Source organism: Ursus arctos, unplaced genomic scaffold (assembly GCF_023065955.2).
Source record: "Ursus arctos isolate Adak ecotype North America unplaced genomic scaffold, UrsArc2.0 scaffold_34, whole genome shotgun sequence".
Classification (NCBI taxonomy): domain Eukaryota; kingdom Metazoa; phylum Chordata; class Mammalia; order Carnivora; family Ursidae; genus Ursus; species Ursus arctos.
Window position 1 is genome coordinate 21,803,201 of NW_026623030.1, and position 26,179 is coordinate 21,829,379.

The following is a 26,179-nucleotide window of genomic DNA, read 5'->3' on the forward strand; positions in this document are numbered from 1 at the left end:
ACCCTCCCATCCTAAAAACCAAAAAAAAAAAAAGGGGGGGGGGGCTGCGGGGAGAGAACGGGATTGTTCAAAGGAGCATGAATTAAGTATCTCCTTTAACAAAATGGTCTGGATTAAAATGTTTTTATACTCTCATGAATATTCCGTATCCGTTTATTCTGATTTCTCTGAAAATGGCAGAAGTTCTCTTAATTGACCTTCACTTGCCTGACTTGTGGGATGAAGGAGGCCCCTCCGTTTTGCGTGGTAGATGTACTGAGTGGGGCCACGGCACGGCAGGCCAGCCGCTTCTAGGTGGTGTGCGCACTGCTGCTCCCACCTGCGGAGCTGCAGGCTTGCCAAGAGTCCACCCGGCTCTCCAACCTGTTTGCTGTTGTAACTGGTATTATGATTATATCATTAAATATTACATAACTGATGAAATAGGAATTTAAAACACCCCAGGAAATAGTTTCTAAAACATCCAGTTTTCTTATGGAAAGACTCAAAATGAATCTCTAAGAAATTGATGTTAGTTAGGTATGGGATTCAGAGCCTACTCTGCCCACCCTTTCATTTAGAACCCTTGATGGGGGCAGACTTCTCGGGCAACCAGAAGGGCCTGGGGTGCAGTCTAAGCAGCAGGCCACCTGTGCACCTTTCAGCCCAGGGCCTCTGTCTGTTCATGTCCACTGTTGTAGCAAATAGTCATGTGAGCTGGTAAGAGGAACAGGAAAGACTTTTGGATAGGACACAACTAGAGTCCATGGGAGAAGCAAAAAGCCTGCAACACCCAAGAAGTTCTTAAACATCATAGGCTGAAATTGATATCCTCAAACAAAACCCAAACCCCTTGGTTTTCTCCCTTTTACTTCCTTTAATATCTCCCTTGGAGTAGTTTCTTACTGAGGATGGTGGTGGTAAGGTGATCTGCTTGCTTTTCACTCTCTTGTACCTTTAGTTTTGCTTCCACCTAGAGAATCTTTTTCTTTTCCTTTTCTCTTCCCCTCTTCTCTTCCCCTCTTCTCTTCTCTTCTTTTCCTTTTTTTTTTTTTTTAAGGTTTTATTTATTTGAGAGAAGAGAGGGAGAGAGAGCACGAGCAGGGGGAGGGGTGGAGGGAGAAACAGGCTCCCCGCTGAGCAGGGTGCCCGATGCGGGGCTCGATCCTGGGACTGTAGGATCATGACCTGAGCCAAAGGCAGATGCTTAATTGACTAAGCCATCCAGCTGCCCTGAGAATATTTTTCTTTATAATTTAAAAAGTAATCTTATTTTTAATGTGGAAATCTTCCACATACGGAAGTTGAGAGAATGCCTTAGGTCACTCAGCTTCAACAAGTATCAACTCAGGGCCAATCTTGTTTAATCTGTCCCTTTCGCTCCCACCCCTTGTCAGACTTCTCAGAAGGCCTTGAGCCTCAATCTAAAGAGGGGTGAATAAATGAATATTTATGTTTCAAGTTAAAATATTTAAGGAGGGAGATAATATTTTAGAAATGATTACTCGCAACTTCTGATTGCTTAAACAGTTAAAGTTCCGGTTGTCTTGGATTAGTAGACTGAATTCTTAACAGCATATTCACTATTACTACTGTGGTTTGGGTTTCCTTTAATATGACAAGTAGTAGACAAACATAGTGAAATGATCATGAAAATACCCAAAGTTTTATAAACTCTCTTTGTAAGACAGATTCTTTAGAAGGTAAGTTAGTAAACCATTTCATGGTTCTGTAGAACAATACCGTGTAGCCGGCAGAAGATATAGCTAAGGGGAAACATAGTGGCTGGAGGGGAAGTCCACAGAAGCAGGTTTTAGTTCCATGTATTTCATTGGTATTTCCACATAATATCATTTGCCATCTGTGGAGCAGTGGTTCTGTAGCAGAGAGCATATGGGTGTTTACTTGCGTTATCTCATTTAACCATCACAGTGACTCTTGAGGTACATGATATCCTCATCTTATGGACGAAGAAACTGAAGTACAGAAAGGCCCAAGGTCAGCTAATAAGTGCCTACAGCTCCTAACAGCTCACACCTTTTAAACTATAGAATCATTAGTGAAAGTACTGTGGTCATAGTAATTTCAGATGAGAATTAGGAACGCATAAATTTGACACTATTTTTGCTATTCAAAAAAGAAGAAAACTTTTGGCAAGCAGAGCCAAGTTCTCCTGCTCTTATTTACCTGACCTCTTTCTCTGATCTTGGTTCCTGATCCCACATCGCATTTTGGATGTTTGATTTGGGGGTTGGAGCCGTCTTTCCTGGAAGTCACATTGAAGCATTTATTTTAGAGGTGGGGGATTATCTCTTACCCCACCTCCTAATGGCTTTTTCATTAGAAAAAGCACATTTGTAATTTCACTAGAAAAGGCATGTATATAATTTACCTGTGAAAAAACGATTTCAGATGCTGACTTGGGGCGCTGTCTCACGGCAGATGGTCTTTACCTGTATACTACTAACTCAGTTGGAAGAGGAGTAAGCAAATTGGGGTCTGGATTACATGGTACTCTCAGGTCAGTTGCATGGAACTTGCTGAATGGTTTGGTTGGAACATTTCCTTCCTTATATAAATCTCTATGAAAAAGATACCTTGGAGGTATATCCACCTCCCAACCCCCTGCCCAAGACTGACTAGTAACTAAATAAGTCTGAACAACTTCATGTAATTCAGGTTTTCTTGGATTAGTAGGCTCTTGTTCTGTTAATGCATTTCAGCTTTGTTTTGACTCGAAAGAGCTTGGTAGCCCTCAGGTCATTGTTTCTAGCCAGAAATTCCTCTATGATCAGAATTACTATAATATTAGTGACTTCTCCATGTTGATGAATGGCCATTTTTCTAGTGAAGTCTTTTTGTACTTGGATTTCACATTGGATTAGCAGTGCTTTGCAGTTGGGATACAAGATCTGTGACCTGCTGCCAAAAGAAACCACAGTTTGAGATTCTTACATATATTTAATTAGATCTTTTCCCCAACTTTGTCTCCTCTCTAATTTGTTGTGGAAAATTAATATTTGCTGTAGTTTGTCAGTCACAAAATGTTAATGTACTATATTTACTCTCCTTTAGATATTTTGCATACTTAGTCATTTTAAAAAATTAGGTGGAAAATGTTTGTGTAGTGCATTGCATGGTTTTGAACACTGCCTGGCTACTCAGCCTGTATACTTTTTCCCCCCCCTCTCTGCAGAGGTTTCGTGTACTGCCGGAATGAGGAGCTGGAACCAGGATGGGTTGCTTTTGGCAGTGGCAATCTTCTCCACCGGCCTGTGTCTTTTGATAATAAACCTCACTCCCTTTTCCAGGTCATTGACCAGAATACCCTTCAGGTAAAAAAGAAAACCAAGACATTGTCTTTTATATTTTGGAGATAGTAAGGGAAGTTCCTGACCTCGTCAGAAGGAGTAAGAACACCATGGATATAGTTTCCCGCCATAGTGGTATCCTTTTAATTGTCACCATTTGGGCATTAGGTTTTTTTCTCTGATATCTTAGAGTTTCCCCACATGATCTGCATGAATGTGCTCTCGAAGAGTTTCTAAGGCCATCAAACAAATGTTTATGATAAAAAAAAAGAGCCAAAGGTGGCATACATACTAGCTGTCTTTTTTTTTTTTTTTCTTCTGCCAAATCTATTTTGGGAAGACATCATTTCCTTATTTGATTTACTCTGAACAACCTTTCTGTGGTAATGGGAGCCTTGAAATGAGTTTGGATAAAATCATGTGTTAGGGATTCAGAGCTCATCTTCAGTGCTTTCCAGACATAGCACTGTATCCCAGCACTTGCTGCATTATGCTGCGGTCACCTGCTCTTGTTTCTTCTCCACTACAGTGCATACCTTTAAGTCTGGACCCTGTCTTACGTATCTTTGTGTGCTTAGAATGTAGCACGGTGCCTAGCATTTGACTGATGATGATAATAGTAATTGTCCTGTATCAGTGTCTCTGTGCCAGGCTCTGGTCTAGGCAATTTACGTGCACTTCTCCTATCTGTGGGGTAGAACGATGGCAATTTCATCTTACAGACAAGGCAGCTAAGGCTAGGCATATTGTAGGCACTCAGCAAGTGTTTATTGTTGAATGAAGGAATGTAGCTCCACATTAAGGGGCTTGCCCAAGGCCACACAATAATGTGGCCACACAAGCATAAGAACTTGAACCCATGGTTCTCAGCACTGGAGTTTGGATTTTTTACATTATATCTTTCTGCCTTTCAACCCAAGATGAACTTCATGGTTAGAGGTCCCATCGGTGGCACGACCGCCCTGGGAGTAGCCCCATGCAGGACACCGGTGGGATGCTGCATCTCCTTTTGTCGTCACTCACCTGTGCCTTTTCTGGTGAACAGGGGCTGAGTCTTATTCACTGTTGTATCTTCAAAGCACACAGTAGCTGCTTAGTAATTGCTAGATGAATAAAAAGAACAAATTGACAAATAGATGCTCAGTTGACTTCATTTCTTTTTTCCTAAAGATTTTATTTATTTATTTGACAGTGAGCACAAGCAGGGGGAGCGAGAGGGAGAGGGAGAAGCAGGCTCTCTGCTGAGCGGGAGCCTAATGTGGGGCTCTATCCCAGGACCCTGGGATCTTGACCTGAGCTGAAGTCAGATGCTTAACCGACTGAGCCACCCAGGCTGCCCTTGACTTCATTTTTTTTTTTTTTTAAAGATTTTATTTATTTATTTGACAGAGAGACAGCCATCAAGAGAGGGAACACAAGCAGAGGGAGTGGAAGAGGGAGAAGCCGGCTCCCAGCGGAGGAGCCTGATGTGGGGCTCGATCCCAGGACTCCGGGATCACGCCCTGAGCTGAAGGCAGATGCTTAACGACTGAGTCACCGAGGCGCCCCTTGACTTCATTTTTTTTTTTTTTAAAGATTTTATTTATTTATTTGACAGAGATAGAGACAGCCAGCGAGAGAGGGAACACAAGCAGGGGGAGTGGGAGAGGAAGAAGCAGGCTCACAGCAGAGGAGCCTGATGTGGGGCTCGATCCCATAACGCCGGGATCACGCCCTGAGCCGAAGGCAGACGCTCAACCGCTGTGCCACCCAGGCGCCCCCCTTGACTTCATTTTTTATTACAAATGCAGACAGATGAGAATATGTCCTATATTTATTTGAAGTAGAATTATAAGCCTGGGAATTAAACAGATCTTTAATCTTGGGACATGGTTTTTATTTGAGGTAATGTCCATTTCCTCTGCTTTGTTCCAAAAACTTCGATTTTTTTCTTTTTCTTTTTTCCCAAGAAAACTATATTTTCGCTAAGTAGGTGATGTGCACTGGAGCAATTTGGGGCTAACTTAGGCCAATCAGTAGCTCTCAACTTTCTAGATTTCCTGGTACGACAAGTCCCAAAATGTGATTACAGCAACTGCATTACTTTTTTTTTTTTTTTTTTTAAAGATTTTATTTATTTATTCGACAGAGATAGAGACAGCCAGCGAGAGAGGGAACACAAGCAGGGGGAGTGAGAGAGGAATAAGCAGGCTCATAGCGGAAGAGCCTGATGTGGGGCTCGATCCCATAACACCAGGATCACGCCCTGAGCCGAAGGCAGACGCTTAACCGCTGTGCCACCCAGGCGCCCCTGCATTACTTTTTAACTTTTGCAACAGACAAAACAAGTCTGGAAAAAAGTTCATATGAAATGAGTTCAAGGGTCAGAAGTAACCTTAGGAAAACGAGTGACTCACCCCGAGAGATGGAGTAACTGAAAGTGGTTCTCACTGTTCCCGAAGGCATCTGACCTTCTCTAATTATTTTTATTTTGGGATTTTCAGTTCTGCTTCTACCCTCAGCATTTTTGAGAAACCTAGTCAGCAGTTTTTTGGGTCCCCGTTTTCTCTCATTTTAAGGGATTTTCTCTTGCAGTAAAAATGAGCATGTAACTACACATTTAATGTGAAGTGTTGCAAAGCTCATTCGTTATACTGAAACTGAAGGATGGTTAGTACTGGAAACACATGCCTTCGTGTCTGATACAGAGAATTGGTGTTTGTCTTTTTCCTCCCAGTGGACTTGGTGCCTCTCACTAAGCCTACATGTGCTGGGTTAGGGTCTTACATGTGCCTTTGCTTACTTTCTCTTTTCCCTTTCTCTCCCTTCTCCTCCTCCCCTCTTGTCTTCCTTCTGCCCTCTTTTTCACTTCCTTCCATATTTGTTGAATAACTTTGAGTTAGACTCTGAATTAGGTGCTGGGATATAAAAGTAAATAAGGTATAGTCCCTGTCCTTTGAAATATAATTAATAGTCTGAAATTCTTACTAAGGAATACTTAGGACATTTCAGCAAGTACTAGTTCTCTGAAGCGTTGTTTTTAGTGTTTGATAAAACACACGTGCTTAGCAGATCAGATACTTTTGGCCTCTTATCTGTTGCATGGCCCATTGAATGAGTTTTTATATTTTTGTCATGTAATTTTCATCTCTTAGAGGTAGCAGTTTTATTCTGACCAGGAATCCTATTGAGTTCTGATCTTGGACTTAATAGCATTAGTGATGAACTGATAGAATTAATTGGAAGTTGTATGTCACACTAATGAAGTTTTCTTCCCTTTCATGGCCAGGTGTGCCAGATGGTGCCAATGCCAGCCAATCATCTCCCTATTGGCAGCACCATGAGCACTGTGCACCTTTCTTCAGATGGTACTTACTTCTATTGGATCTGGTCTCCTGCCAGTCTGAATGAGAAAACACCCAAGGGACATTCCGTCTTCATGGACATTTTTGAACTTGTGGTAAGTTTCACTCTTTCATTTTGTGTCTTTGCAGAGAAATTTCCATTTGGTTTCTTTTCATATTGGTTTACAAAGGACCCAAGAAAGTTGGGGTATGTACAGTATGTCCACTCTTGCCTCAAAATTGGTTTTTCTTTTGGATTTCTTTGGAAGTTTGTTTGGAATTGTACGACACAGATAAAGCCAAGCTTTCTGAAGTCTAATCTAGCAACAGGGTGCAGATGATAATAATGTGTAGATAAGGGGGTTTTCAAGTAGAAATGCTCATGGGGCTTGTTGGAAATGTGGAACTAAATTGCAGTGGCAAGATTGGGACTATAGTAGATATTGGGAGTCTCTGAGAGAGGATAATTAAAACCATGAGAAGGCATTCATTGAGTAGATACTAGCTGACTGCCTACTGTGAGTCAGGCAGCGTTGTCTTTAGGTGGTGGGAATACAGGGATGGGCGAGGTGAGCAGGATCCTTGCTCTGATGGAGCTTTATTCTGCCTGGTAGGTGGGTTAGGGTCGTAGTGGTGGAGTGACAAAAATTAACCATAAAGAAGTGAGCAAATAAGCAGATAAGATAATTTTAGGTAGTGAAGGAAAAATAGTAGTTAACCAGATGAAGAAATTGGGGAATAGGGGAGAGGAGAACATTCTAGGAGGAAGAGACCACAGGTGCAAAGGCCCTGTGGCAGGAGCAAGCATGTGTGTGTTAGGTAACAACAGTGGGCCAGAGTGGCTGGAATGCAGAGGGGAGACGAGAGTAGGAGCCCTGGTAGTCTAGAATTGTACTTGTCTACTGTGGTAGTCTGTAGCCACATGTGGCTATTTAAATTTAAATTAGAATTAAGTAAAACTTTAGTTGCTCGCTCATATTAGCCATGCTTCCAGTGCTCAGAAACCACATGTGACTGGCTTCTGTATTAAACATCAACGATCTAGAACATTCCCTCTGTTGGAGACCTGTAAAAGAAAAAATTGCCCCAAGCCAATCTGTGACAAAACATTTTTAATGATGTAATTTATAGCCTCCTTCTGGGAAGAAATTCGCATTCTTCAAAAAAAAATAAAACACCGAAGTAATTTTTGAATAAATTTTAGTAGGAGTTAAACTTCTTCTGGGAAACCCATCTCCTATCTGCCAGCTAACCATCAGTCAAGAGTCCAGTATCATAAAGTACATTCTCTTCTTTTTTTATGTAGTTTCTCCGTTTAATTATCGTCTTTTTTGTAAGATGTTCTGGCCACAGTGAGTCTTTGAATTGGTCTGCTAGAGACTGTACTGCTTGAACATGTGTTCGTAATTGTTGTTGTTTTTAACAGACTTACCAGCTGGCTAAATGATTTAGGTCTTCATCCTAAGTGTAATGGGAAAACATTAAAGAATTTCCCCTTTCTCTGACATGTGACAAGTGAGAGTCCCTCACCCTGGCTGCTCGTGGGCTGCTTCTCGAAGGCACTCACTTTCATGGTTTCCACTTTCCCTTCTTCTGGTGGTTGCCTTCATTTCTCTAAATAAAAAGCTTTTATTGCTATTTTTTGGATGTATGCACTCCATATATTTTGTGTTATTTTCTTCCCTGCGGTAGATGAGGATTTGATCCAATTCCTACTCTTTCTTCTTCCTCATAATGTATGTATTTTGTTCCTCCTTTGGTGTATCTTTGTAACTTGCAGCGAAACCTGTATTTCTTGTTCCTCAGCTCTAGCCTGCATCTCTCATTCCTCTTCTTTAGGAGGTGGAGATAGTGTCCCTTCCCTTCTCTTAGTGTGAGGCAAACCTAGACTTGAAGTGCGTGTATGTTTAGGGGAAAACCAAGAGGAAGAGAGATGAGTCACCCCTACCAATCTTGGGGAGTCTTGGGAATTGGAGACATGAGGTGTGTCGTGGAGCCATGGTGAGAGGCGTATAGGCTGAAAGTTAATAAAAAGAACTGTCCTCCCTTTTGCTGACCTACACATTTGTGCTCAGATACTGGCTGCCTAGGTGAAAGACTGGACTTTATTTTCTGAAGAATTTGAACGATTCTGGAAAAAAAGATCTCCATGTACGGACATTGGGGTTCATTTAAGGAAAAGTCTTGCTGCCCTAGTGAATCACCCACAAGTGACGTCTTCCAGTAAGCAAGCCTCGACCATGTGCACAGCATTCCTGACTAGTGCTGAACTGTCTTAAAAAGAGCAGATACAAAAACAACAACAACAACAAAAAACCAAAACAAAACAAAAAACCAAAAACCAAACAACCCACCCAGAAACAAAACAAAACAAACCCCAACCCAACAAAACCGCAAACTTTGGAGAGGTTTGTGTGGAGAGGAAGAGGAATAGATTATCATTATTTTGCCAACATTTTTTTTTCTTAAATTATTGAAGCCAGGTGATGGGTGCATGAGGGAGCTTGTTATTATTCTTTTGTGCACATTTAAAAAGTACTATATTAAATTTTTTAAAGCAGACAACCAAGAATCTAGGTCAATGAGGAAGGCCTCCAGTATGAACACTAAAAATCAGAAAAACAGCCAATAGCGGTGGAATAAAGCTTGGTAAACACTAACTGTGTGAGCTATGAGAAGATCTTGCATTCATACAACAACACAGGAGGGCATGAGAAAAGATCTGAATGGGCAAGAGCTCCTGGAATTATGACTATGGTTGTCAACACTGGGGGAAAAAAAAAGGGTTAAAGATAAGAAATCTCCTAGAAAGTAGGACAGAATAGAATAAAGAACAGGAAATAGGAGAGAAGAGATAAAAAATGTAAGGAGCAGTCCATCTAAAGTCATAGTAATAGAAAAAAGAAAACAAAAAACAAAGAAGGAATACAAGAGAAATGTCAGACTGAAGGACCCTCGTGTCTAGATTAGCCGGTACCTGACACAGTGAACGAAAAATGCCCACACCGTGGCACATCATCCTGAAATTTCAGATGATCAGGGGTAAAGAGAAGGTTCTGAAGCTTCTAGAGATAAAGATCCTGTGCAAATGAGGAATAAGGAAAGCCCCATCCTATTCAGTAGCATTGTTGGATATACAAGCAGAGTAGTGCTCTCAAAATTCTGAGGGAAGCTGATTTCCAGCCCAGAAGTTAGTCATCTAAAGGGTCCGTCAAGTGTAAGGCAATGAAGATATTTTTAGACATGTAGTTATTACAATCAAAAGCCCAGACCTGCCCTGGAGGAAATAGAACAACTAAAATAGCCTCTGTCAGTGGTATGGATGATAAGCTGAAGGAACCTGCGTTAGATTAAAAGAACAACCTTTGAATTGTTGTTGGAGTCTGAAACCATTAAACATTTTAGAGACCATTTGGAATTTGAATATAAAATGAATATTAAATGAAACCAGGGATTATTTTTAATTTTAAGTATGTGAATTGTAGTTCTATAAGAATGTCCACATTTTTAGAGATGTGCAGTGAAGTATTCAGAAGTGGAATTACGTGTCTGAGATATGCTTTAAAATGCTGGAGCAAAAAAAGTGACAGGTCAAACCCATGTGGCAATATCTGGGTTATAGTTGAATCTGGAAGGAGGTTCATTAGACTGTTCTCTATTTCTGTGTGTTTGAAATTTTTCATCAAATCAAGTAAGCATCACTAGCCACTAGTTGAGCAGCTTCTAAAATGCTGACTTGGGAAGCTAAACACAGATCTCTGGCTTACTGCCTCTGGTACGTCTATGGAACGGAACACTGTATAGCCATTAAAAAGTATGAGGCAGATCGGCAGAGACCAAGTAGATTAATTGCCAAGTTACATTGTTTAATAGAAAAAGCTAGGTTCAGCATACTGTATTCACTGCTGCTGTGTGATAAAAGTTGGGGTGGGAGAGGTGGATTCCTTCTGCAATTGTCCTCCTACATTAACAGCTTTCCTCTCAACGGATCACTCACCAGCGCGTACAAATACATTAGAGGATATCCGGTCTTACAGGGAAAGAAGAAAACCACTCCCTTGACCCATACCCACCTCCACTCTCCTATCTTTGGCTTCCCTTTACAGCACTACTTTTGAAAGAGCTTATTCTTACTGTTTTTATGTTCTTTCCTTCCATTCTGTCTTGAGCCTGCTCCTGTCAGTCTTGTATCCTCACCCCACGCCACCAGAACAGCTAGCTTTTCCGAGTTTACCAGGGACTTGCACCTTACTAAGTTCAAGGTCAACTTCCTTGTCTTTTTAACTTGACCTTTTAGCAGTATTTCGTGTGGTTTGTCACTCCCCCATTCTTGAAACTGTTTCATTTGGCTTGTGGGAGCACCCATAGGACTTCTCCTGCCATGGGTTGTTCCCTACCTCTCAACAATTACGAGCTTCCAGACCTATTTCCAGGATGCCTTCCGTCACTGTCTGCTCTTACTCCCTGACTGGTCTCCTACTGTCATATAGCTTTAAACACCTCAGTGTACTGATGGTGCTCAAATCTGCTCAGCCAGAACCTGTCCCCGGAGCTCTGGCTGCATATTGATGTGGGTGCGATTTGTATGTGCACAGGATATGAGACTTTTTCCAGCTGGAAGTCTGATCCTCACTGCAAGCTAAATATGCCCCTAGCCATACTCCTGATTTTACCCCCGAGCTGCTCTTCCTGGACACTTTCCCTTTTCAGTTGATGGCATTTGTGTCCTTCCAGTGTTGTCCAGGGACCTTTAGTGTTACTTTCTTTTTAAGATTTTATTAGAGAGAGAGAGTGCGCGCGAGCATGAGCGGGGGGAAGGGCAGAGGGCAAGGGAGAAGCAGACTCCCCACTGAATGCAGAGTCCAGCTGTGACTTATGTGGGACTCAATCCCAGGACTCCCAGGATCATGACCTGAGACGGTCAGACGCTTAACTGACGGAGCCATGCAGGCGCCCAAGACCTTTAGTGTTACTCTTGAATCCTTTTTTCCCCTCCCAAATTCTGTGTCTAGTCAGCAAATGCTGTCTGCTCGACCTCCAGGGTGGGTCCCCCCTTCATCTACTATTGTCTGCACCTACAGCTCTCTGTGTCTCACACTGCTGTAGCCACAGCCAGCCTCCATGCTCACCCGCAAACACACCAGGTGTGTTCCCACCTCGGGGCTGTCGTGCTGGGCTGTCCTCTCACACATAACCATGTGGCTTGTTTTCACTTTTTTTAGGTCTCTGCTCCAATAAGCACCTTGTTAAAAAGACCTTTCTTACCATTCTATAGAAAACATTTTATATGTGGAGCACCTGGGTGGCTCAGTTGGTGTCATGATGTCAGCTCAGGTCATGATCTCTGGGTCGTGGGATCAAGCCCCATGCTGGACCCTACACGCAGAGTGCTGAGTCTGCCTGAGATCCTCTCTTCCGCTCCCTCTGCCTCCTCCTGACACTCACTCGTGCATGTGTTTGCTGTCTAAATATTTTACTTGAAATTAAATCCCATCCCTTCTTATCCCTTTTAGCCTGCTTTATTTTTCTTTATAACTCATTACTATCCATTTATTTGCTTATCTGTTGACTGTCTCCTTGGCCTAGAATGTCAGCTCTAGGAGGGCAGGGATTTGGGTCTCTCTTGATGACTGCTTTGTCCCCAGCACCTCCAACAATGCTTGGCACACAGTAGGTGTTTACAAAATCTTCGTTGGATGAACGGAAGCACCAGAAATTGGTTGCCTGAGGGCGCCTGGGTGGCTCATTTGGTTAAGCATCTGACTTCCCCTTGGGTCATGGTCCTGGGATTGAGTCCCGTCAGGTTCCCCACAGCGGGGCGTGTGCCTGTCCCTCTTCTGCCTCTCCCTCTGCCCCTTCCCCTGCTCATGCTTGCTCTCTCAAAAATCTTAGAAAAAAAAAAATTGGTTGCCTCTAGCAAGGCTTGCTTTCTACCTTTTTGTTTTAAAAGTTTAAAAATGGGCTTAAAAATCTTAAGTAAATTTTTAGTAATCTTTATGTCAGTGTGGGGCTCAGACTCCTGACCCCGAGATCAGGAGTCGCATGCTCCATTGACTGAGCCAGCCAACTGCCCCTCAAGTAAATTTTTGTAAAAAGAACTTGGTTAATAGCATTGAATTCTGTTGAGAATTCAAGATTGAAGCTGAAAGAGGTTGTTGAATGGAGAATAGGGAGGCCATGGGTAGTAGACTTAGCAAGAGCAGTTGTGGGGACCGGTTGGGGTGAAGGCAGGTGGAGTTGGTCGAGTATGGTGAAGGGGTTAAGATGAGAAGAGCAGCTAATTCTCTCCAGAGGTTTGTCATGAAAAGGAGAGAAAGGTGGAGGTAGTAGTGGACTAGACTGTGGGGATGTTGAAGTATTTTTAACTTTATTATTGAAATTTTAAATTATTGAACAGATAAAGTCATCTTCAAAAATGACAAATTACAGGGCTTAGCCCTCTGACGAACTGCCTTGGCCAAACCAGACAAAAAAGCTTATCTATAAAATGAGGGTGTTCGAGTAGATGATTCAAAGGGTTCTAGCCCTGAAATTCTCCATCCCCCCCAGCTTCATTGAGGTGTTGCTGACAAATAAAAAATAAATTTTTAAGGTGATAATTTGACATATGTGTATATTGTGAAACAGTTACCATAATCAAATTCGTTAATATCCATCACTGCATGTGTTCAAGACGTTTGTGTCTTCGTGGATGGTGACATTCAATATATGCTCTTAGTAACTTCTAAGTGTACACTGTGATTACCTGTAGTCACCATGCTACAGATTAGATCCCCAGAACTTACTCATTTTCTAACTGAAAGTTTGTACTCTTGACCAGCATCTCCCATCTCTCCCACCCCACAACCCCTGGCAACCACAATTTTTTCTATTTCTGTGAGTTTGACATTTTTTTTATCTTCCAAAGTGAGATCATACAGTATTTCTTTCTCAATCTTATTCATCCACTTAGTATAGTACTCTCAAGGCCCATCCATGTTGTCACAAATGGCAGGATTTCCTTTTTTAAAAAAAAAGGCTGAATACTAAAATTCCTTACTTTTCTGATTCATGAAAAATTTTAGTTTCTAAATAGTATAAATATTTGCTACTTAGATGTGGCTAATGATAATTATTGGAAAGAATTAGGTTTACTGTGAATTATGATTTCACCCAGATACTTGGAAGTACTGATAAATTGCTCTCCAGATTTAGTGATGGTTACATTGTTTTGAATACTTTTTAAAAATAATCTATTTACATAGTCATAAAATTCAAATGATACAAAAGTCTCTCACCTACCTGTCTTCTAATTCATTTTCCCTCCCCAGAGGCAAATAAGGTTAACACTTTCTTCTGTGTTCCTCCTAATATGAACATGTACAAATACACATGTATATTTTTTTCCTTTTCTGTTTTTACACAAATGGTAATTTGTTATACTTTTTTTTTTTTTTTTTAAAGTAAGCTCTGTGCCAGCATGGGGCTTGAACTCATGACCCCGAGATCAAAAGTCACATGCTCTACCAACTGAGCCAGCCAGGTGCCACCCTCCTCCTGTTAAAAAAATTAAGTAAACGCTATGCCCCGTGTGGGGCTTGAACTCACAACCTCGAAGTCAAGAGTCACATGTTAGATACATTCTGTACCTCATGCAAGTGAGTAGTGAGAGGGTGGTGATGGGTAAGGTCAGATAGGTAGCCGGGGCCATTTCATGTAGGGCCTTGCAAGGTGTTTGGATTTTATTCCAAGGGACATGTGGAGCTCCTGGAGTTTTGAGCAGGATCTGGCTTTAATAGTTCATGGCAGCTTTTGGGTCAATAAAGCAAGATTTAAAGATTCTTAAAGAGACTAAACAGCTATAGAAGAGACCATATACTAGCTTTATGATCAGGAGAGAAATTAAATATATATATTTTTGAGAAAGTGCAAGCGTGAGTGCAGGGTGGGGGGAGAGGGAGAGAGAGAATCTCAAGCAGCGTCCACGCCCAGCGCAGAGCCCCACGCGGGGCTTGATCTCACAACCCTGCATGACCCAAGCTGAAATCAAGAGTTGGGCACTTGACCAACCTGAGCTACCCAGGCGCCCCCAGAAATTAAATATTAAAAACCTGTTTTTGGCACCTCGAATACCACCAACTTCCATTGTCATTTTTTATGTAAAATCATTGAGTTTGATCTACCAAACAGGTGCGTTGGTACTTAGGACTCAGGGAAAACCAAAGGGCTGAAGGCTGGCTAAAATGAATAGGTAATCAGAGCAGGATCTAACTGGCTTGCTGGTCTCTCAGAATGATTTCTGATTAACTCAGAATGGAGTAGAGAATTAACCATCATATAAGGTAGACTATGGGAATGTAATTAGGAGTACAAAGTGAAGAAAGGGAACGTAGAGAATACCCTGCCTGACTAGCAAACTATTAATGTGAAGCAACCTCTGCCTGGGGGTATTTCAGTTATCTTCTCAAAAAATGACCTCAAAACTAAGTGACTCCAAGCAGTAACAACTTAGAGGTTGGTGGGGCTCCGTTGGGAGGCGGTTCTTTTCTGTGGTGAAGCTGAGGTCACACCTGCAGCTTCATTCAGCTTGGAGCTTGACTGGGGCCATGAAGGTCAAGACCACCTTCCTTCTCCAGCTTTTCAAGGGCACAAGTGCTCCTCAAGCCTCTGCTTGCATCGTGCTTTCTGCCGGCCACGGCCAGAGTCCGCGTGTGAGGGAACTAAACAAGGGCGTGACTCCAGGATGCGTCGTTCCCTGGGGCCGCCAGGGGGATAGCCTGCCACTTGGAGTCACGGGCTTTCGAAGCCTAAGACACTTAGACTCTGGCCTTTAAGACTGTAGAATAACTGAATCTTCCATAACTTCTTTTTTACCTTTGCAGAACACATTTTTTACATCTTCTGTTTTGTTCTGAGGTCTTCCTGCCCCCACATATATACTCTCCATAAATGCTGTTCTTTAGATAGATTCGGTGATGATTTTATTGCCATTTTGTCCTCTTTAGTCCCTTCTTAAACATATGGTCCACATAGTAACGACACCCTAGGTCCCTTCTCTTTTCCCTGCAGGTTTATTATTTCCTTTGAATGATGATCCGGATGACTGCGATGCCCTTCATTCGTTGGTATTAATCCAGTACCTGCTACGTCTCTTTGGGTAGCAGGGTAACAGGCCTTTGTTTTAAAGGAGCTCACGTTAGGGTGGGGAGTTAGTAGGAAACAACAAAACCATTTCAGCTAGTGATAAAAGAGGCAAGAAAATAAAAGAGGAGGATGTGACAGTGAGTGGGGTGGAGGTGGGGAGCTACTTTAGTTCACCCAGCAGATCCTGTCTTTCTAAGGAAGGACATTGGAGCTGAGACCTGAGTGATAAGAAGCCATCCATCCTGACAGATAGGGTGACCAACCACCCCAGTTTGTCTGGGGCCGAGATTTCTCCGGTCATGGGACTCTTGCTGCTAAAACCAGGACAGGCCTGGGCAAACTGGAACAGTTGTTTAATTCCAGGAAGAGGGAATAGCAAGTCACAAGGCCTGGAGTTAGGAGGAAGCTTGGCATTTTGGAGGTGTGACAGAAGGCCAGTGTGGCCTAAAGCACAGTGAGAAAGGGTGAACAGAAGCAGGCTAGGCTGGGAGGTCCATGGAGGATGGACCATGTGGGCCTTAACAGTAGTTTGGGTTTTATTTTAAGTGTGTCGGGAAGCCACTGAGACCGGAAGGACATGGTTTTGTTTACATTAGTGAATGATCATTGGCTGGTGTGCAGAGAGGAGAGCATAGGGGTGCCAGGGTAGAAACGGGAGGCCAGTTAAGAGTCTGGTTCAGCCCTCAGGCTTAAGAGGATGGTGGCCTGTGCAGGGAGGCAGCCAGGAGGGAAGCTTCTTGGCACTACTAACCCGCTGTTGCTTACTCCTCTTAGGCTCTTTCCCTCCTTTTAGATCAGTAGCTTTTCAGTCCTGAAGAGCTTCTCTGCCAAGTAGAGGTTCCCAGATTTACCACTTTGTGCACCAAATCGCAGCCCTCTTTGCTTCCTCAGGTGCTTCATCAGCTGCTCGGTATTTTCAAAGTACTTGAACACAATGGCATAATTTTTTTAAGGTCTCCATTGATTTTTCTCATGGGGCCGGATTGGGTAATGCTTTTGAATGCCAAGCTTAGAGTGATTGATTTTTATCTTGGACGCCTTTGAAGGGTTCTTCTTAGAGTTGTGGGACATGAATAGAGCTATGCTTGGTAAAGGTTGCTTTAGCCGGAGGGTGGGGGGAGAACCATGTGGATGTGTTACATTTTAGGCGACAGTAGGCTATTCAAGAGGAAATGCCGGGGAGTGGGAGGCAGTCAGAGAGGGTGGGACTAGATCTCAGTAGCAAGGACGGGTCTGTTTATAGGAACGTGGGAGTCACACCATGAAGAGGTGGGATTGGATTCAAGTGAGGACGCTGGTTTGTTTATTCAGCAAGGCATCAAGTATTTATTGCTGTCCCTTGAGTGCTGAGGATGTTATGGTGAACGAGGCAGCAGAATCCCTGTTCTCGGGGAGCTGGCATTCCGTTGGGGTGGGGCGGTAGAAGAGCAAACAATAAATGAATTAATGAGTAAGCTAACTTCAGAGAGCAGTGAGTGCTTGTGTGGGTAACAGAACAGGGTGATGTGCTCTGGCTTGGGGAGGGGTGGAGGAGGTTCTTCTTTAGATTGGTAATCAGGAAGGTCTCTTTGAGGAGGTGATATTCTACCCGAGACCGGAATGATTGGAAAGAGCAAGCGTTGGGAAGAGCTAGGGACAGAGTGTTACAGGCAGAGGTCTTAGACACCAGAGGCTGGGTCTAATCCTAGGCAAGCTTCTGTCTAAGTAAGTGGAGATGTGGAACCAGAAAATATGAGAGCAAGGAGGGCAGGGACTGTGTTGGTTCTGCTCACTAGCAGAGTACCTTACACAGAGGTCAGTGTTCATATTAAAAAGACACAGACCAGGATTGTAGTCTACTACCAAGACTGAGGAAAGAGAACCCCAAGAAGACTGGCAACCATGGCAGAGGTCACATGGAAGATAAGGAAGAGGTAGATGGTTTTGATTTCGGGTTATGGGTAAACCATCAAGCATGTCCACTTGTTCGAGGGGGCAGAGTTAAAAGTCCCTCTAAAGGGGGAGGAGGTAGGAACAAGGAAATAGAAGTAGCATTTTTGAACTCTCCAAGAAATCCTTTCCCGTATCACTTGTGAATGTGTCATAAAAGTCTCCCCAACTATGTGCAGCCCTCTCTGGGACCTTTTCATGACTGTGCTTCCGAATTTGCGTGCTTTTTCTTGCATCTTCTCTGTTACCAACCTTTATGTTGGACTCCTTTGCTTTTTATTTGCTTCTGTTAAGCCTTGCCTCTCTGCACTCGTATTCCCTCTTGTCTCTGTACCCCACAGCAGCAGGCCCGTCCCACTTGCCTTTGCTGGTGGCACCAGTTTCTGAGGCTCTGGCTAGATCCAGGAGCTTGGGTCTAGAAGGGGGCAGGGAGATGCGGAAGCTGCATGAGGTGTAATTTGAGACATTGGCCAGTGAATGGAAGTGGAGAAAAGGGATGGTACTTCAGTGACCACCAAGGTCTTGTTTAAGGTCTGTGTATCCTTGAAACCGCAAGAAGGAAGACATAGGGGAGACTGACGATAACGGGGAAGAAGGAAGTTAATTAAGGGGGCTGTTAGGAGGCAGAAGCGGAAGAGTTAACCTTACACTGCAGGAGGTGAACACACTTGTACCTCTGAATTAAGAGGAAAGGAAGGATAAATGAGGCTGGATACAAAGATACTTGAGTTGGAAGAGAGATGAGTGGGAGCAGCTTCCAGTAAGTGGTCTGGATCTTCGTAGCAGGAAAGACAGCTAGGTGCTCTGCTTAAAGTCAGGCTCGAAACTGAAGGAATTTTGGAATCCCCACTGTAGAGATTCTGCTGGAGAATCAGATCTTGAACGAAGAACTGCCGCGCACCAGCGAGGATTCAGCTGATGTCGGCGTGTATTTTTAGCAGACAAAGTCTGCCTTTCTCCAGGATTGCTGCGCCAGTGCCCAAGCAGCTGGGGCTCATGTTAACTGCTGTCAATACAGAATTTGGATTTTAGCCACTAATTATATTTCAAGAAGACATTATCTTCCTAGTTGCACTTAATAGTAAATCAAAAACGGATTGATTTGTTTCCTTCTCATCTTACTTGTACCTGTCAGAAGCTTGTAATTAGTGGGAGCTGCCTGTGGAATTCCGTAGAAGGAATTTTAATCAACAGCCTTTTGTAGAACCTATTAAACTTGGCTCGCTAAAAAAAGTAATAAATAAAACTTGCCCACTGCTTTTAGAATCGATGCGGTTAGGAAAAATGAAAGTGCAAACTTACCTTGCCTTTCTTTTGTTCTCAGTAGTTTCTGTAGAACACTCAAGTTTTGAGGCATACCTCTTCTCAGGTGCAGTTTTTCGAGACGTTTTTGAGCAACCAGATCACGATGGTACGATTTTCGAGTAGAAATCTGCTGACTTGATGGAAACCAGTATCACTGAAGGACGGACCTCTTTTTCTTTAAATACTAGGTTGAAAATGGTGTATTTGTAGCCAATCCGCTTCAGGAACGCACAATTCTAATGAGAAAAGAGGGCGAATCTGCCAAAAGCATTAACGAGATGCTTCTGAGCAGACTTTCACGCTACCGAGCTTCCCCATCCGCAACGCTGGCCGCCCTTACCGGCTCCACCATCTCCAACACACTGAAAGAGGACCAAGCAGGTATGCTGCCCTTCGCTGACTGTGTCTCTTTACCTTGTGTAGCTCCGTTCAGCTCTGGATATATTTTTTTGAGACTTTATTTTTTGTTTTTATTTTATTTTATTTTTTAAAAGATTTTATTATTTATTTATTTGACAGGGTAGAGACAGCCAGCGAGAGAGGTAACACAAGCAGGGGAGTGGGAGAGGAAGAAGCAGGCTCATAGCGGAGGAGCCTGATGTGGGGCTCGATCCCATAACGCCGGGATCACGCCCTGAGCCGAAGGCAGACGCTTAACCGCTGTGCCACCCAGGCGCCCCTGAGACTTTATTTTTTAGAGCAGTTTTAGGTTCATAGCAAAATGGAGAGGAAGGTAGAGAAATTCCCCGTAAGCCTCCTGCCCCCACACATGCACAGCCCTCCTCATTATCCGGAGGTGGTACATTTGTTGCAGCTGGTGAACGTACACTGACATGACATTATCACCCAAAGTCCAGACTTTACTCTTGGAGGTGTGCATTCTGTGGGTTTGGACGAATGCATGATGCCAGCTCTTCATCATCGTGGTATCGTACAGAGTAATTTTACTGCCCTAGAAATCCTTCGTGCTCTAGCTGTTTATCCCTCCTTCCCCCAATCCCTGCTCACCACTGGTCTTTTTATTGTCCTCGGAGTGCTGCCTTTTCCAGAATGCCCTGTAGTTGGAATCACGTAGTATGCAGCCTTTTCAGACTGGCTTCTCTCACTTAGTAACCTGCATTTAAGTTTCCTCCATGCTTGTTCATGGCTTGATGCATTCAGCTTGTGGTTAGTGAGAGCTGCCTGGAATTTGGGCAGTTCGTTTGTTTTTCTTTCTTTCTTTCTTTCTTTCTTTCTTTCTTTCTTTCTTTCTTTCTTTCTTTCTTTCTTTCTTTCTTTAAGTTTGTTTATTTTTAGTAATCTCTACACCCAATGTGGGGCTCAAACTCACAACCCCAAGACCAAGAGCGCATGCTCCTCTGGCTGAGCCAGGCAGGCACCCCTTGGGCAGTACTTTTTATTGAGTGCTTACGGTACGCCATACAAAGCACTTGACTTTACATAGTTTACCTTTTTATCTCCTTTTGGTCCTTTTTTTTTTTTTTTTTTCCAATCCAAACTAATACATGTTGTTGGCTAAGGACATGAATTGGCATGAATCTATAAAAATTCAAAATAGCTCTGTATTTAACTGTAAATACCTTATCATTACTGTTAATGTAAAGTGATTTCATGTTTAGCATATGCTTCATAAATGTAAAAAACTCATGCTTATCATTGTCTTCACTAAATACAATCTTGGCAAAGCAAATAAAAGGCAAACCTTCCACAACGGAGATTGCTTTTTATAGAATTTATCGTTTAGTGTTTGCACTTTAATGTTTTTAAATAGATAACGCATTTACAGAGTTTGAAAGTAGAAACAATATAAAAAGGTATGTACAAAGAAATCTTACTCTCATAGCCTGGCATATTTTTTGCCCCCACACTGCCTCCTATAGGTAATTATGTTTATTTTTATTTAACCTTACAGAATTTTTTATGCAGATACAATTAAAGACAAATTTATGTGTTATTTTCCTCCTTTTTTAAATAAAAGGTAGCCTACTTAAACACGCTGTTCTGTACTTTGAAAGCAAGAGTTCTCAACTGAGATAAGCCCTTAAGGGGCTCATGAACATACTCCCCAAAGTTTTATACATCTTAAGTGTATCCATCCTGATTTTCACCAGACTTGCGAGGCCATCTATTACCAAAAAAAAGTTAAGAACCATTATTATATATTTTTTAAAAGATTTTATTTATTTGACAGAGAGAGACAGCCAGTGAGAGATGGAACACAAGCAGGGGGAGTGGGAGAGGAAGAGGCAGGCTCCTAGTGGAGGAGCCTGATGTGGGGCTCGATTCCAGGACCCTGGGATCACGCCCTGAGCTGAAGGCAGGCGCTTAATGACTGTGCCACCCAGGCGCCCCAAGAACCATAATTGTTGATGAGTTTGCAGATTACACTATGTGACTCTATAACAAATCATGAACTATAGTAAAAGATAAGGCTAGAAAATATGCCATATATAGAAAAATGCATCTGAATTAATAGATGTTTAATGAATTTAATGCAATTTTATGCTTTAATCCTTTCATATGCTGACATGTTGGGAAGAGAAAGTATTTGTGATTAATTCATTATGAGGCTATTAAATACTTATTAGTTCATATTAGAATTTAAGGATAGAATTTTATTTTCACGGGTCTCTATTATATCAAATACAGGTGAGGAAGTTATTAATAGTTGTCATAACTTTGGTATATGGATAATTTGAATGGTAGAAATACTTTGTAGAGGATGGTCCTTTTTTTTTTTTTTTTTAAAGATTTTATTTATTTATTCGACAGAGATAGAGACAGCCAGCGAGAGAGGGAACACAAGCAGGGGGGGCGGGAGAGAAAGAAGCAGGCTCATAGCAGAAGAGCCCGATGTGGGGCTCGATCCCATAACGCCAGGATCACGCCCTGAGCCGAAGGCAGACGCTTTAACCGCTGTGCCACCCAGGCGCCCCGAGGATGGTCCTTTTACCAGAATAAACAGCTTCCTGACAAGCTGAAGGCTTGATCTGGGTTTATCCCTTGGGAGAAAACTGAATCCTACCCTAAACAATAGAAGTACTAAAGGAATCTTTGTTGCAGAAGAAAATATGGGCGAGATCAGAAGGAGAACTCAGAAGGCAAGGGTATATTTAGAATTCTGTGAAAACTGATACTGTATTCAAAACATGTGAACTCATACTTTTATATATATTCTCTGCACATTCATTAACGTGATGTTGCTGCATAAAAATTCACCAGTTATTAGGCTAAGTGACTTTTGACAATTCAGCATTCAAAGGGTCTAGAATGTTTTATTCTGGGATAAACTAATACCTGTTACCATGTTAATGTGATGTCTATTAAAATATCTTGGTGAAGATGTTATGCTCACAAAGTTACTAATTTTCCAATCATTGCCCTTTTTGGATTTCTCCCGTGTGGAAATATATGCCCCTGAATTTATGTCCTGAATGAAGAATATATTTATTGAGGATTTAGAGGTTTGTGTGTGTGTGTGTTTTTTTTAAGTATTTTCTCTTTTTTTCCCCTTTAAGATTTTATTTATTTATTTGTTTGTTTATTTATTTATTTATTTATTTATTTATTTATTTGATAGAGCATGTGCACACAAGTAGGGAGGCGGGGTAGAGGGAGAGGGAGAAGCAGGCTCCCCGCCGAGCAGGGAACCTGATGCAGGACTCGATCCTAGGACCCCGGGATCATGAGCTGAGCCAAAGGCAGACGCATAAACGACTGAGCCACCCAGGTGCCCGAGGATTTATAGTTTTAAGTGGAGCTGTTTAGAAGCACAGGCATTGAAAATAAATATCAGACAGATTAGGTTTCACTCTCCTCATTTTTCTAATGTAAACCATCTAAAGACAATTTTACATCTATCTGGGCAGTTCTGTTTTATACCCTGACAGCTTCTAGGTAAAGCATTCTGATTGACATTCTGTTGCCATTATCAATCCTCACTGGAGTAATATATACAAAATCCTTAAATTTGCATTTTCAGATCTGCCAGCAAGGAAGAGAGATTAGAGTGCATTTTATACCTCTTGATTAGAAATAATAATAATTTAATGATAGTTTATGTCGCTGACCTAAGTGCATATATTATATATTTAATATAAATTACATATATTATAAACCTGTATATAAGGGGTTATCATAAATCATGCAGGTGTAAAATTGTTCTGTGATATTGTGAAAGCTTTTATTTTTTATTAAATAGTTATAGGTTGAAATTTCTGTCTGATTTTATGTTCGGAGCTGTTTGTAATGAATGTTATAAGCCAAACCTGTTAAGAATTTGTTCTGTATAAAATGAAAAGATATCTGTTGGAGTGCAGTTTCTGGGAAACACAAACAGTAGGATTCTTCTTTCGTTCTGACATCTAGTCCATGTGGGGATTCATTCTTTTGAAAGAAGTTTTGAGACGTAAAGGCGTATTGAATATTGGGAACACCTTTGAGAAATGTTCAGCTCATGAAACAGGGGGCTTGGGACCCAGCTACTGGGCCAGAAGATCATTGTTTCTCCTTAGTTTACCACTTCTTGGTGTATTTTCCAAATCTGGGCATATCCTTGTTTGAATATGGGACCCCCTTCATTGTACTGTAGTCTGTTTTGGCAATCAAATAAGCCTGGGTGTCAAATACTTATCACTATTTTCATTCCTTTTGCCAGCAAATACTAGCTGTGGGCTACCTCTGAAAATGCTTCGGAAGACGCCCATCTATACCTGTGGCACATACTTGGTGATGCTGGTCCCGCCTCCAGGGGGATCAGGCAGCTCTGCCACCCGTTCACTTTTTGGTGGAACAAGTGGTTTGTCGTCTCTAAAAAGTAAGTGTATTTTATTTGTGGCACTTTGCCCGATTTGTCTGTAACTTTTCAATTTAAAGCTTTTCTGTTAATGATGTTAAACTTCCTCTGTTAAAGGTGTTTGCAGTAGCTCATTGAAAACAACAAAACTTATCTATACAGTTATAGGTTAGGGGGAATTAAAACTATAATTTTTGTGGATGATACAGTAGTACACTTCTGAAAACCATCATCTTGTAAAAGTTACTAGAAATAATAGTTCAAGACAATTTTAGGAAATAAAATGCTCTATTGCCACATTATTTACTGATGACGCAGCGAGAGCTTGACCCACTATGAATAGAATTCCAAAGCTATTAAATAAGTATGTGAAATGCCTCCATTTTAGGACACATAAAAAAATGTGAAGCAAAAAAGGTCTAATTTGGAAATAAATGTTGTTAATTAAATATATATATATATGTATGTGTATATATATATTTATAAAAGAAGGAGGCATATTATAGTAATTAAAGCATTGTGATTTTGGCTTCAGAGTAGGCAAAGAGTTAGGTGGAATAAAGCATAGCATCAAAATCAAGAGTCAAAAAATATTTCAGGGCATCTGGCTGGCTCAGTCGGTAGAGTGTGTGACTCTTGGGGTTGTGAGCTCGAGTCCCACCTGGGTATAGAGATTACTTAAAATCTTAAAAAAAAAAAAAAAAAAAAGTTTCTTTTACATTGCCATTTTCTAGCTTTCTTATGTTAGGGACATCATTTGACCCCTCAGAGCCTCAGTTTTCCTACCTGCAAAGAATAAAAGGAGAATAGTATCTCACACTATTTTTTGGTGATCATATGCACTAAAGTTATGTTAGAGTATTTCTAAGAAACAACAAAAACCCAAGTGTTCCTTTCATATATGGTAACACTTTTTGTGTTTTTCCTTAAAATTTGTTTAGACACACAAAATGTTTTAAAAATCTGTTTTCATTCCCAATATTTCATATTCTGTCCTTCTAAATGATTTCGTTATCCCATTAAAGGGTTCTGTTTCACATGTAGACTTTTAAAAGGCATTTCGTACTCTAAGCCTGAAGATAGGAATTTGACCTCAGCAGTTTCTACGACATCATTTATACTAATATCTATCTTTAGGCCATTTCAAGTACATTCAACATATTGCATGTGTTTGGGATTTAGATATTTGTAACAACGCTCTTTTGTCTTTAGAATCAAATTGGTTGGACTTTTTCTGAACAGCTTGTTTTCTCTAACAGTTCATGTGGCCAGAATATCCCTCTAGTCCTTGGGAAACTGATATAAATTTACTATCAATCTCCTTTATTAATACTAGCTTTACTGAGATATAACTTACATACCATAAAACCTACACCTTTTAAGTATACAGTTCAGTGGTTTTTAGTATATTCAGAGTTGTGCGACCATCACCACTATAATTCTGGAGCACCTTCCATCACTTCAAAAAGGAATCTCCCGCCCATACCCATTAGCAGTCACTCCTCTGTTTCCGCCTCACCCCAACTCCTGGCATCCACTCATCTACTTCTGTCTGTATGGGTTTATCCCTGGACTTCTCATATTTATGGGATTATATAATGTATGTGCTTTTGTGACTGGCTTTTTTTTTTTTTTAAATGTTTTTAAGGTTCATCCATTTGGTAGCAAGAATCATTACTTCATTCCTTTTTATGGCTGAATTATATTCCATTGCATGGATGTACCCCATTTTGTTGGCATTTGGGTTGTTTCTACTTTCTGGCTATTTTGAGTAATACTGCTATGAACATTCAAGTACAAATTTTTGTGTAGGCACGTGTTCACTTTTCTCGTGCATGTATGTAGGAGTAAAATTCTGGTCATATGGTAGCTATATGTTTACCCTTTGGAGGGGCTGCCAAACTGTTTTCCAAAGTGGCTGCACCATTTTACGTTCTCATCAGCAACATAAAAGGGTTCCAATTTCTCCACATCCTCAGTGACATTTATTTTCTGCTTTTTAAAATTACAGCCATCCTAGTTGGTATGAAGTGGTGTTTCATTGTGGTTTTGATTTTCATTTCCCTAATGACAAATGATGTTGAACATCTTTTCTTGTGCTTATTGGCCATTTATATGTCTCCTTTGGAGAAATATCTATTCAAATCCTTTGTCCATTTTTAAATTGGGTTGTCTGTTTACTTACCATTAGTCTTATTAAACTCTTTTTAGTCTCCTTGGCATGGCTTTGTCACTCAGTTGAAATTGGCCCCATTTGATTAAAGCAGGCCTTCACGGTGCCATTTTTTCATGAGGCCAGAGCTTACACAGTGATTCTATTTTAGGCCAACAAATCAATAAGTGCTTAAATTTCTTCTGTCCTGTTCCACATTGGTCGCTGTGGAGGCTGCCCAATAAGTGGAAGAAGTGGTGCC

The 26,179-nt window shown here is 41.5% G+C and overlaps 1 protein-coding gene across 12 annotated transcripts in view; it reads left to right on the forward strand.

Moving 5' to 3' along the window:
• The window catches only part of HECTD4 (HECT domain E3 ubiquitin protein ligase 4), a 176,483-nt gene that overhangs the window by 54,208 nt on the left and 96,096 nt on the right, over window positions 1–26,179 (forward strand). For 10 of the 12 annotated variants that reach the window (XM_048221298.2, XM_048221299.2, XM_048221303.2 and 7 more), the window contains exons 5-9: window positions 2,392–2,500; window positions 3,176–3,314; window positions 6,559–6,729; window positions 19,159–19,351; window positions 23,628–23,786. In XM_048221298.2, the coding sequence (XP_048077255.1) occupies window positions 2,392–2,500; window positions 3,176–3,314; window positions 6,559–6,729; window positions 19,159–19,351; window positions 23,628–23,786 (771 nt within the window). Of the gene's footprint in view, window positions 1–2,391; window positions 2,501–3,175; window positions 3,315–6,558; window positions 6,730–19,158; window positions 19,352–23,627; window positions 23,787–26,179 lie in introns of those variants that run through there. The other 2 variants (XM_048221305.2, XM_048221306.2) reach the window with 2 other exon arrangements.